The sequence below is a fragment of the Mustela putorius genome, unplaced genomic scaffold, assembly GCF_011764305.1.
Source record: "Mustela putorius furo isolate JIRA1106 unplaced genomic scaffold, ASM1176430v1.1 tig00002160_pilon_pilon_pilon, whole genome shotgun sequence".
Classification (NCBI taxonomy): domain Eukaryota; kingdom Metazoa; phylum Chordata; class Mammalia; order Carnivora; family Mustelidae; genus Mustela; species Mustela putorius.
Window position 1 is genome coordinate 225,742 of NW_025421958.1, and position 13,125 is coordinate 238,866.

The 13,125-nt window shown below is 37.2% G+C and overlaps 1 protein-coding gene across 4 annotated transcripts in view; it reads right to left on the reverse strand.

Annotated features, from left to right (window-relative positions):
- Positions 1–846: 846 nt before the first annotated feature.
- The window catches only part of RAB23 (RAB23, member RAS oncogene family), a 38,537-nt gene continuing 26,258 nt past the window's right edge, over positions 847–13,125 (reverse strand). Inside the window, exons 4-8 of one of the 4 annotated variants that reach the window (XR_006608998.1) lie at positions 11,777–11,933; positions 9,983–10,065; positions 8,083–8,175; positions 4,033–4,242; positions 847–3,947 (exon numbers count right to left, since the gene is read on the reverse strand). Coding sequence is in view for 3 of the 4 variants with exons in the window: in XM_045088029.1 (XP_044943964.1) it covers positions 4,103–4,242; positions 8,083–8,175; positions 9,983–10,065; positions 11,777–11,933 (473 nt within the window). In the remaining variant the exon portion in view is untranslated. Of the gene's footprint in view, positions 4,243–8,082; positions 8,176–9,982; positions 10,066–11,776; positions 11,934–13,125 lie in introns of all 4 variants that reach the window. The other 3 variants (XM_045088030.1, XM_045088029.1, XM_013045887.2) reach the window with 3 other exon arrangements.

Genomic DNA, 13,125 nt, shown 5'->3' on the forward strand with positions numbered 1-13,125 from the left:
AAACTCAGCCTTTTATTTCTCTTAAACAATTAAAAAAAAAATAGAAATGTAGGGCGCCTGGGTTGCTCAGTGGGATAAGCCTCTGCATTCGGCTCAGGTAATGATCCCAGAGTCCTGGGAGGGAGCCCCAAATCGGGCTCTCTGCTCAGCGGGGAGCCTGCTTCCTCCTCTCTCTCTCCGCCTGCCTCTCTGCCTACTTGTGATCTCTGTCAGATAAATAAATAAAATCTTAAAAAAAAAAAATAGAAATGTATATTTAAGTGAATCTACCACCTAAATATATGAAAAACTGAACTCCAAGAGATATAAGAATTAGGAAAATAAACATTTTTATGACAATTTTTGAATCCAAGTTGGCATTCAGCATGGATAACAATCTTTTTTTTTTTTTTTGAAGATTGTAAAGTAATCTCTGCACTCAATGTGGGGCTCAAATTTACAACCCCGATATTGAGAGTTGCACGCTCTACCAAGTAAGCCAACCAGGCACCCCTATTTTTTTTACTTAACTTTTTCATTTATAGAAATTGCTTAACTTACTTCATTAAAATGACTGTAGCATTTAATAATCAAAATAACCAAGCCAAATCTTTCAACTTTGGTCTTTTACTTTGATGAAAAAATGACTGGCCAGGATTTCCTTTTACATAGCCTTTTATAATGTACTTGATAGCGGTTAACTTATTTTTTTCTTTATGTACATAACCCCAATCCGAAAGCTTTTCTTCACATTTTTAATTAATTAATTTTTAGGATGAAACTATCAAATATACACTAAAATATGATTGAATCAGTCTTTTAGGATACTTCCCTCCCCATAATTTCAGATGAGAAATTAGACTTTGATTGAAAAATAGTTATTCTTTATTATTTTAATTCTGTCTTTAAAACAATGCATCAAGAAATCAATATTATAATAGAACATTTATAAGCTTAAAATGTTCCTAGCAGTAGTAATTCCTCCATAAAATATAACTGCATATATAAAGCAGTATCAAATTCACTCATATGTATTAGACTGTAAAGTATAATGGAAGGTAGCACATCTTTTTATGTCTGGGCTATATAAACATAATAGTTACAAAATGGGAAAGAAAATTGCTTTGTTGCTATTGAATATGTGACTTTGACAAACTTAGCTCTTCATTCTCCTCCTCTTTTGAAAAAAAGGGAGGGAATAATAATACTCACCAATTGTTGTAAAGATTAATGTTTGCAAGGTACCCTGTATAGTTCCCACCTGATAATAGGTACTAAATTAATGGTAACACATTTCATCTCATGGCACTAATTAAGATAAAATATAGTTGATCCTTGAACACAGGGATTAGGGGCACCGGCCCCTGCACAGTGGGAAATACAAATGTAACTTTTGACTCACCCAAAACTGAACTACAAATAGCCTACGGTTGACTGAAAGCCCTACTGATAACATAAGCTGTCCATTAACAAATATTTTGTATGTTGTATGTATTATATACCATATTATTATAAAGTAAGTCAGAAAAAAGAAAATGTTAAGAAAACCATAAGGAAGAGAAAATACATTTTCAGTACTTGTAAAAAATCCGCATCTAAGTGAACCTACATGGTTCAAACTGGCCTTGTTCAAGGGTCAACCGTATACTGCCTTATCTGGGCTAGTCTATAAGCTATGTAATTGACTGGGCTGAGGAACTCTGCAATTCAGAAGTCACTCCACAGCTCTCTGTCTGTATACTAAAAACCAGCCAGCTTGTACAAACGTGCATGAGAGCACAAACAACACCCCATCGTCTTCCACAGTGTTTTCTTTAGTATCCATTATTTATTACAAACTAACAGTAAGGTCATTTAATAGAATTAAGGGTCTGGGAGGCAATTTAATGTGAATGTTGGAGGTTTTAGAATTGAGAAAATATTTAATATATAACTTTTGACTGATTTTCAGACCTACTTAGTTATGTAAAATGACCAATTATGGTTAGGTTTAAAATACACAAGTGCAAATAAAAATTCAAATGTGTAAAAAAAGATCTCTCTTCAGTTCCTATAAAAAGAAAAAAGGACAAAACTAAATACATACAATTATATTACAAATATCAGGAAACTTCTACCATCAACAGTGATTATCTTTTTCATATAGAAAAGTAACAATCTTTTCCCCACACACATTTAATTAATATGAAACAGAACTACAACATATTACATTATTTTCTTGGGGGGGCTACTAAAGACCACAAAATGATTTACCACAAAAAATGTTTTGTGCAAAAGTTAAAGAAACTGTATTTGAACAGAGTAGAACAGGAAAGAGGAATCATTACCAGGTACCCATTGTTAGAAATGGAGTTATATCCCCCCAACACCTATCCCACTGCCAGCAATGGGAGTGGAGACAACGATGACATAAAAATTAACATCTTATATTACTTTAAAGTAGATAATGCCAGATTATTTCAATATTATGAAGAGCAAATATTCATTCTTGACCATTTAGCAAGGACATGCACCAGGAAATTCTATTATCTTCTCAACATTCACCTGGACAGAGGGATGCGGATGGTACAGATGGAAGACTTAAAAAGAGAGAGACAGAGAAACAGACGGAGGAAAATACATACAACATTATGCATTTAGTACAAATAATGAAAAACGACTTTCATGACACATTTTCTAAGAAAAGTTATTTTTACATGTCTTGAAATCCTATAAAAACCAGATATATCACAAGGGGTTAAAAACAAAGTCACTGATGAATGATAATCACTTATTAGCAGAGTTCATGCAAGTATCTTAGTTGGAAAGCTACTGTCCCAAGTCAAAAAATGTATGCTCTGCCGCATGATGACCTATGAGAATCAGTTCTCAAAAGAAATTATTTTGTATTCGGTACTGACAGAACTCTTGAGAAGGGGCTATACAAACTGAAGTTTATAGAAATTTTTAAGTGATAATCTTAAAATACCATACAAAAATGTGTAAATGAAAAGATGCTTTCGAGTTGCAGGGCATTATAAAATCCGTAATGCAGATTAAGACAAAAGAACTTCCCTTCTTCATTTAAAAAAAAATTGTTAGCATAATCTTATAAGTTCCAAACTGCATTTTCAGTCAGCAGCAAAAGGTGCACCAGCATACTTCACAGGCCCTGGGAATGACCGAGGGGGCACTTGACCTTCAGAAGGGCGCGGCCAGCACAAGCTCCCCACTGCTCATGGGTGCACACAGGAAAAAGTTTGCAACATGTCTCACCTGGGAGATACTCTAAGCATTCAAACATTTATACTCCTCTTTTATCTACCCTGTCAGAAAGGAAAACTGCTTTTTAAAGATATAAACAATATAAATTCTGATAGTAAAGCACTGTAAAAATTAGGTATGATATTTTTGGCACAAAGCACTTTTAAAATCTGAGCTCATTTTGCAAAATATATGTCTGGAATTTCTTATTTGAAAATAAAAGCTTTCAACATACACACAATGTGTAAATGATTGTATGAATTAACGAATTAGATTCTAGGTTTCCTTAAATACTGAATATCCCTTCAGTATACTTCAGTACCAGATATCTGCATGCAGACCTCCACATTCCACACCATACAGATATTGCACAATTAACATTGCCAAAATACAAACTCATGCAGTCTGGCAAGACTTAGGGTTTACCTTTCAATATTATTTTTTTGTATGTATTTGACTCCAATACCCCTTTCCAGAAAAGCTGTATAACCAATTTCGGAAATACAATGCTTGCTATCTTTCCTGGACAAATATTAAATCTGTACCAATACATTCAGGCATTCCACTTATGTTTTCCAGCACTTAAAATTCAGCAAAACCTGTTTGGGACATTTCTTATAGCATTCCTTCAAAAACAGGAGAAGCTTCGTCTGATGTAAAAGAATTAAAATGAGTCCACAAGGCAGTAATTTTTCCACCAAAGATCTCGCTCCATCTGAAAAGCACTGCAGAACAATATTTTAAGTCTGTCAACTTTCACAGAGCCATTAGGTGCAAAGTCTGCTAAAAAATAAAAATCTTGTAACATACCATGACAGCTGGATGTGTTTCTTACTGAATTGCACAATATAATTCAACTTTTTTTCCTCCCTAAAGTGTTTTAGGGTATGCTACAGCTGCTAAAAGGATTTCTGTTTTTCTTGGTCCTCTGTTTGTTGGGTCTAAGATTGATGACATCTCCACCATTAAGGGTACCTGAATTCTGACCCGAGTGACTTCCAGTAGATGTATTAAAGACACCTGTATAAATTGAGGGAAAACAGACAGAGTGATACTGATAGAGCTCAGGGTTACCAATTACAGATGGTACATCCAGCATCTTAGTAAATCAGTAATATTTTCCATATTTGTATTTTCAAGCTTTTGTTTTCATTTAATATATTTTTAAAAAATTTCTTACAGTAAACTCTAAACCCCCACCTTTTTAAGTAAACATGGGCTCAAACTCACAACCCTGAGATCAAGAGTTGCATGTTCTACCAACTAAGCCAGCCAGATGCCCCACATTGGATTTATTTTTAATAGCAAATATACATTGCTTGTCAAAGTTCAAAGGATATACAAAAGGGATTAAAGCCTCCCTTTCAAGGGCACCTGGGAGGTTCAGTCATCAAGCATCTGTTTTCAGGTCAGGTCATGATCCTAGGGCCCGGGGATCAAGCCCCACATTGGGCTCCCCACTCAGCAAGAAGCCTGCTTCTCCCTCTCCCACTCCCGCTGCTTGTGTTCCCTCTCTCCCTATGTCTCTCTCTGTCATATAAATAAATAAAATCTTTTAAAAAATAAAAAGTCTCCCTTTCAAATCACCAGTTTATTTTCCCTAAAGCATGCATGTGTTATCAATTTTCCCACGTATCCCTCCAGAGATATTTTATGCATATTTAAGTAAAAAGGCATAAACATTCCTTTTTCTCCCTTAATTACCAAAATGGTGATTAACTGTACACACTGTTCTGCATCTTTTCACTAACAATCTATTTCTGAAATTTGGAATCAGTAAATATGATAATTTTTTTAAAAAGATTTTATTTATTTATTTGACAGACAGTGATCACAAGCAGGCAGAGAGGCAGGTAGAGAGAGAGGAAGAAGCAGGCTCCCCACCGAGCGGAAAGCCCAATGCGGGGCTCAATTCCAGGACACTGGGATCATGACCTGAGCAGAAGGCAGAGGCTTTAACCCACTGAGCCACCCAGGCGCCCCTACAGTTTCATTTTGAACTGTAATCTCTATAATCTCTAGATTATAGATTAAGCTATAATCTTTAAGCTATAAATCTATAATCTTAAACTATAATAATAAACTATAATCTCTAATTTATAAACTACTTATTATCCATGATACACAAAGTCTGGCCCAGAGACACGGTCAGCAATACAAAGATGACTAAGACCAATTCCTGCCCACAAGAAGTTTATACTCTAATAAGTGAGGTGAGCTGATATACAAATAAGAAATGCTAGATACTCTACCTTAAGTGTCATAAAGAGACCCAAGAGTCCACAGATGGTTCCAAGGAAGGACCAATTATAGCTACTGTATGAGAAAGGACAAACTGATAAGAAAGGTAAAATGGGACAGCTGGCAGTGCATTGGACTCAGATCTCTCTCAGAAGAAAAGCAGAGTGGTCATGGCTCTTGCTAGATATACAGTGAGCAAAGAAAGCTTTCTAGACAGTCCTTGAGTAATGAATAGCTCTTTGGCAGGGATGGGAAAAGAGAGAGGTCATTCTCTAAGCAAAAAGGAAGAAAACAGTCCTAGAATGTTTAAGAAACAGCAAGACCTTTAGCAGAACTGGAAAACGGGGTCCATGTATAATAGTGGGGCATCAGGCTACACAGAATGGACAATACTATCTTTATTTATTAATTTTTTTAAAAAGATGTTATTTATTTATTTGACAGACAGAAATCACAAGTAGGCAGAGAGGCAGGTAGAGAGAGAGGAAGGGAAGCAGGCTCCCCGATGAGCAGAGAGCCCAACGCGGGGCTCGATCCCAGGACCCTGGGATCATGACCTGGGCCGAAGGCAGAGGCTTAACCCACTGAGCCACCCAGGTGTCCCCGATACTGTCTTTAGATCTCAGAATGAAGAGAGCTGCATTTAATATTCTCCACAATACGAATCTATCAAAGGGCTTTACTCAGTGAACTGGAAGAGACAATAATGGAGCCCAGAAGATAAGACCAGACAGCAGCTTATTACAACTGTCCTATTTTGTTTCACAGAGCACTTGAGGTGTCTGATGATAAGAACATATGCAATAAAAATGACAAAATAACAACGAAGAAGAAGCCAGAACCAAGAGGGAAGGGGAGTTAAAAGAGGTCAAGAAAATAATGTATGTAGTGGGGGGTTAGGGACAGAATACAGATATGAAGTCTCTAAGAAATTACAGAGAAGCTTTAGAAACAGAAAATACGGACCTCAGCTTCCTGGAAGCCAAAGCAAAGAGTAAGACATGGTGAGACCTTGTCACAGAGAAGACAACATACTTAGGTCTTCAGGAAATATTAGACTTTGTAGGCATTTATTTATTTAAAGATCTTATTTAGTTTATTTGAGAGAGAGAGAGAAAGTATGAAAGAGAGTCTGTGAGCAGGGGGAAGGGGTAGAAGGAGAAACAAGTGCCCTGCTGAGCAGTGAGCCCAATGCAAGAGTCAATCCCAGGACATCGTGCCCTGAGCCAAAGGCAGACACTTAACCAACTGAGGCACCCAGGTGCCTCTCTGTAGGCATCTAACATTACAAAAACAAAACAAAAACCCGTAAAGTGTATGGAGACAGTACAAGTATTCCTCAGAAGAACAAGTGTTAAGACCTCCTTTATACATAGGACAGATCTTTATATATAAAGTCTTTATTTCTGTTCTTAATACATAAAACGGATTTAGAAAGTTAAATGGTTAAAAAAATATTTTAACTCAATATACCTTCTAATATGAGACCTGATACTAAGTTTTAATAATTGCTGATCTAATACTTTCCAATCACATTTCTTAAAGAAATGAACATATTATATATATATTTTTAAATGTAGGGGTGGGGCACAAGGGTGGCTCAGTGGGTTAAAGCCTTTGCCTTCGGCTTAGGTCATAATCCCAGTGTCCTGAGATGGAGGCCCTTGTCAGGCTCTCTGCTCAGTGGGGAGCCTGCTTCCTCCTCGCTCTTTGCCTGCCTCTCTGCCTACTTGTGATCTCTGCCTGTCAAATAAATAAATAAAATCTTTTAAAAAAATAAAATAAAATAAAAAATAAATAAAAATGTAGGGGCATCTGGGTAGCTCATTCAGTTAAGCATCCAATTCTCAACTTCATCTCAGGTCATGATCTCGGGGTCCTGAGATTAAGCCGCACATCAGACTCTGTCTGTACTCAGTGTGGAGTCTGAATGTCTCTCTCCCTCTACCCCTCTCTGCACTTGCTCTCTAAAATATATAAACTTTTTTTTTTTTAAGATTTTATTTATTTATTTGGCAAAGACAGCGAGAGAGGGAACGCAAGCAGAGGGAGTGGGGGAGGGAGAAGCAGGTTTCCTGCAGAGCAGGGAGCTGGATGCGGGGCTCAATCCCAGGACCCTGGGATCATGACCTGAGCTGAAAGCAGCCGCTTAACAACTGAGCCACTCAGGCGCCCCTAAATAAATCTTTTTTAAAAAACAGTAAATATGGGTGCCTGGGTAGCTGAGTTGGTTAATCATATGACTTGATCTCAGCTCAGGTCTTTATCTCAGGATTTTGTGTTCAAGCTCAGCACTGGGCTCTGCGTTGGGCATGGGACCTACTTAATGGGGGGCATCTGGGTGGCTCAGTGGGTTAAAGCCTCTGCCTTCGGCTCAGGTCATGATCCCAGGGTCCTGGGATCAAGCCCTGAATCGGGCTCCCTGCTCAGCAGGGAGCCTGCTTCTCCCTCTCTCTCTGCCTGCCTCTCTGCCTACCTGTGAACTCTGTCTGTCAAATCAATCAATAAATAAAATCTTTAAAAAAAAAAATTAAGAGATGGTTAAAAAAATAAATAAATATGATAATAATGAATGGAAAATTTATGTAAATATGGGATTAAAATTTCTTGGGTACTTACCAATTTTGTTACTACTTGAATGCATTAATTCTGGATCCTCAGCTATTTGCTGTTTGAGTTTTTGAAGGTATTTTTCAGCCAAATATTTAAAAACTAGAATAAAAACAAAAATCTTACCAGGTCAGTATAATTTACGCATGTAAAATCTGTTATTTAGTATCAGTCACTGTCTATTGTATACTTCCTAAAAACATTTATTTATTTTTGAAATACCTGTATTCTTTCATTCATCCTTACTAAACACATTAAAATTAAATTGGAAGTATACGATCTAGTTAAAAAAATTAAACTTTTAAAAATTATTTGAGCAGGAGCTCCTGGGTGGTTCAGTGGGTTAAGCCTCTACTTTTGGCTCAGGTCATGATCCCAGGGACCTGGGTTGAGCCCCACATCAGGATTCCTGCTCTTCAGGAAGCCTGTTTCTCCCTCTCCCTCTGCCTGCCACTCCCGCTGCTTGTGCTCCTTTTCTGTTAAAGATTTATTTGACAGACAGAGATCACAAGTAGGCAGAGAGGCAGGCAGAGGGAGAAAGGGAAGCAGGCTCCTTGCCGAGCAGAGAGCCCGATGCAGGGCTCGATCCCAGGACCCTGGGATCATGACCTGAGCCAAAAGCAGAGGCTTAACCCACTGAGCCAACCAGGCGCCCCCAAAATAAATAAAATCTTAAAAAAAAATTATTTGAGTAATACCTAAGTACAATGGTCATAATAAATACATATGGCATTTTAGTAGCAAAGAAATAATACTTATAGTTATTAGTTTTAGGTACTTGAATAGGAATCAAAATTCAGAACACTACACTAATGAAAAGTTGTTCCCTTTTTAAAAAAGATTTTATTTATTTTTGAGAGAGAGAGAGAGAGAGAGAAGGCATGCATGAGCATGAGCTGGGGAGTGTGGCAGGCAGAGGGACAGAGGCAGATGCCGACTCCCTGCTGAGCAGGGAGCCCAATGCAGCACTCGATCCCAGGACCATGGATCATGACCTGAGCCAAAAACAGATGCTTAACCTACTGAGCCATCCAGATGCCCAAGATATCTCCTTCCTTTAGGTGAAAAAAACTACCTAGAAGACATTTGAGTAATAATCAAGTTGTAATCTAATAAAAGAAGTAGCAGTTCTAGAGTGAGAAAAATAATTGCCTTCTTCTACTGTCAATTTATTAAACTGGGAAATATTACTGAACAAATTAAGGTCGGGGTGCCTGGCTGGCTCAGTGAGTAGAGCATGGGGCTCTTTATCTAGGGGTCATAAGTTTGAGCCCCATGCTAGGGACAAAGATTACTTAAAAAAAGCAAACAAACAAAAAAAAGCAAACCAAAGAAAACCCCCCCAACAATGAGGGGTGCCTGGGTTGGTTGGGCACCCACCTCCTCGTTTTGGCTGAGGTCATTATCTCATGGGTTGTGGACTGAACCCCACATTGGGTCTGCACTTAGCAGGGAGTCTGGTTGATAATACCCTCTGCCCCTCCCCTGCTCTCTCTCTCAAATAAATAAATCTTTTTAAAGACACCCACACCAATAAATTAAGGTCACTGTAACCATCTAATGGAATAACCTCTACAAAGGAGTTCTTGAACAAGTCAGTAACTTGAAGAGGTATGCATGAAAAACACATGCATGCATACACACTCATATATATACAGTTATATTTTTAAAGATAAAAAACAAAACAAAACAAAACCCACTAAAGTTTTTCTATAGGGAGTAACAAGTATTCAGAGTCATTGGTAATTAGTTAAGGACTCTAAGAAAGAAGCATCATGTCTCTAAATTTTACTTGATTGTTGACAAGAAAATTCTGTTCTTATTACATGTATGATTTCTAGAAACCACAACAGAAAAAATGTAAGTAGAATAAAACTTTCTGCTATTAATTTTTTTTAAAAGAGTTTACCTTCAGTCACATTTAGATCTTCTTTCACTGACGTTCTGTAGAATCTTAGCTTTAACTTTTTTGCCAGTGCCTCAGCTTCTTCACTATATATTGATTAAAAGGAAAAAAAAAAGGTACTTTCTGATAGCCTGTTTTAAAAGATCATTTTTATTACATTTACTGAATACAGCTTGCAGGTAGGGGGTGTCAGACCTTCCAGCCCAGTTGAAAGCTATGTTCACAGTGCTGAGACAGGATTTTTAGTTTTCAGTATTCCTGGGGGATAAACACCACTATACTGTCATTTCTATAGTCATTGAACTCGAGCCTTAAAATGGCTAAATATCTCTTTTCTTTATATAATACTTAAGTTAACTTACTTTCTTGTTTTTAAAAACATTTGAATTTAAGTGCACTCTGAAAACCCTATGCTACATTCCTTATTTTACTCATACTGGCTATGAAACTACTTTGCTGCCAAAATCCAAGTCATCATATTAACTGTGTCTATGAGAGCATGCTCCTAATTTTAGTTTTATTATGACTCCTGATCTGACTCCACAGTTTTACTAAGACTGTGGTAGTTCTGCTCTAAAATTGTTCCCGAAGGGGGCTCCTGGGTGGCTCAGTTGGTTGGGCAACTGCCTTCAGCTCAGATCATGATCCTGGAGTCCTGGGATCCGGTCCTGCCTGCATCCACTTCCCTGCTCAGCGGGGAGACTGCTTCTCCCTCTGACCTTCCCCCTTCTCATGCTCGCTTGTTTCTCTCTCTCATTCTCTCAAATAAATTTTTTTAAAAAGTCTTTAAAATCGTTCCCAATGATTCCACCCTCCCCCTACCTTCCTCCTGGTTTTTAATCCTCATGTAGCCTTTCCTACATTGTAATCAAGGTTAATCTGTGTGATCAGTAATACACAGAAGGGATAGTATCTGACTTCTGAGATGAGGTCATAAGAGACATTATGGCTTCTGCTTTGTACTGTCTTGAATCCCATGACTGGGGGAAGCTGGCTGCCATGCTGTGCCGACACTCAAGCAGCCCTAGGGAGAGGTCCGCATGGCAAGGAACTAAGGCCTCCTGACAACAACCAAGTGAGGGAGCCGTCCCAGAAGTGGATCCTCCAGCCCCAGTCGAGGTTGCCACGACTACCATCCTGGGCAACATCGCGACTGCAAGTTCACGAAAAACTGGAACCAGAACTACCTGGCTAATCCACTCTCAAATCCCTGACCCACAGAAACTGAAATAATAAATAATTGTTGTTTTAAGCCACTAAGTTTTGGGTCCATTGGTTATACAACAACAGATAACTAATATTAAGAACATACAAACAAGATAAAAACCAAAGACTTTTCAAAGCTAGCAAATACAGACAGAAATTATTCAAATGCTCTGTTCACAAATTTGAATAGTATTTCTAAATACACAAAACAATATGAATCTGAACTACTTACCCCTTTAAACTCATCAACATAGATTAGCTACTTGCTCTAGATATTAAAACATACAGGGATGTTTTTCTTAACATTAAATCTAGATTTGCTTTAACATCAAGAGCTGGATTTATGGTATAAGACCTAAAACTGGAATTCTAAAAGAGCCTTCAAAATTTATTTCCTGTAATTTTCTCTACTTACGATTTCATATGAACTTTTTTTAAACCCAAACCAATCACCTAGAATAGCTCACAGAAAATTTAAATTTAAGGCAGTCTCTATAAAGGGTTTCCTAAAATTTTTAAATCAACACAAAAATTAAAACAGGTTTTAACTTTATAGAATTACCACCTCCCCCTCTAAAGTTGACATCTTACTTCTTTATACAAGAATCATCCAAGAGGTCAATCTTGTTTTGCACAAGCACAGTTGGTATATCTCCAACTTCAGCTACTACTTTCTCTCTCCAACTGGAAATTGCTTCAAAAGATTCCCTGTCTGTGGTAGAAAATACAAGCACACAAGCCTGGGCTCCTGTAAGGTCACAAAATAAGAATATTATTTACATTAATGAAGCAATCCTATATAGGATGAGGGTAACTTTTACCTATTCAAACCATTTTTTTAATTGAAGTGTAACTAAGATACAATGTTATATTAGTTTTAGGTTTAGCAAAACCATTTTTATGTAAATGAATATTGAGCTCACCTTTGCAGCACTGTTTATGTTTTAACATACAAATTCTATTTTCTAATTCCAAGAACCAGTGGTTTTTAAAATTGTGTACATTCTTATTAACTATTCATTCTTATTAACTAATTGTTAAATAAAAGCTTGGAAAAAAAAACTGGACATATTCTTTTCAGAACACCATGAAATAATGATATTGAATATTATAAAAGCAAGAAAGAGGCATGCCTGGGTGGCTCAGTGGGTTAAGGCTCTGCCTTCGGCTCAGGTCATGATCTCAGGGTCCTGGGATCGAGCCCCATAGGGGGTCCTCTGCCCCACCCCCACCCCGCTGCCTGCTTCTCTGCCTACTTGTGATCTCTCTGTCAAATAAATAAATGAAATCTTTAAAAGAAAAAAAAAGTCAAGAAAGAATGGTAAGCTAAGTAAGAATGACAAGCTATTGTCAAATTCTTCCTATTAATATCTACCATTTGCTTCTGAATTTTTCAGCAAATTTGAGAAAAATCATAATTTTCTCATTCTATTTACTTTTAAAAAAACTTTCTTATTTTATTTTAGTAGCAGAATACCAGTGATGTTAATGAACATAATTTAAGAATCAGTACCATAAGGTTAAAAAAAGTAAAAAAAAAAATATATATATATATATATATTTATTTATTTAAAATAGAGGAAAAGGTTTAATTTCATTGTTTATCCTGTGGTTTTTTTTTTTAACATTTATTTTTATTTTTATTTATTTATTTGACAGAGAGAGATCACAAGTAGGCAGACAGGCAGGCAGAGAGAGAGGAAGGGAAGCAGGCTCCCTGCTGAGCAGAGAGCCCGATGTGGGACTCGATCCCCGGGGGCCCTGAGATCATGACCTGAGCCGAAGGCAGCGGCTTAACCCACTGAGCCACCCAGGTGCCCATCATTTTTTATCCTGTTTAACTGCACAGTTCTTATTACTCAATGACTATATTGTAATTTCCATGCTGAATGACAATATTTTAACTTTGAATTACCACATTAAGTGGCAACCTTCTGAAA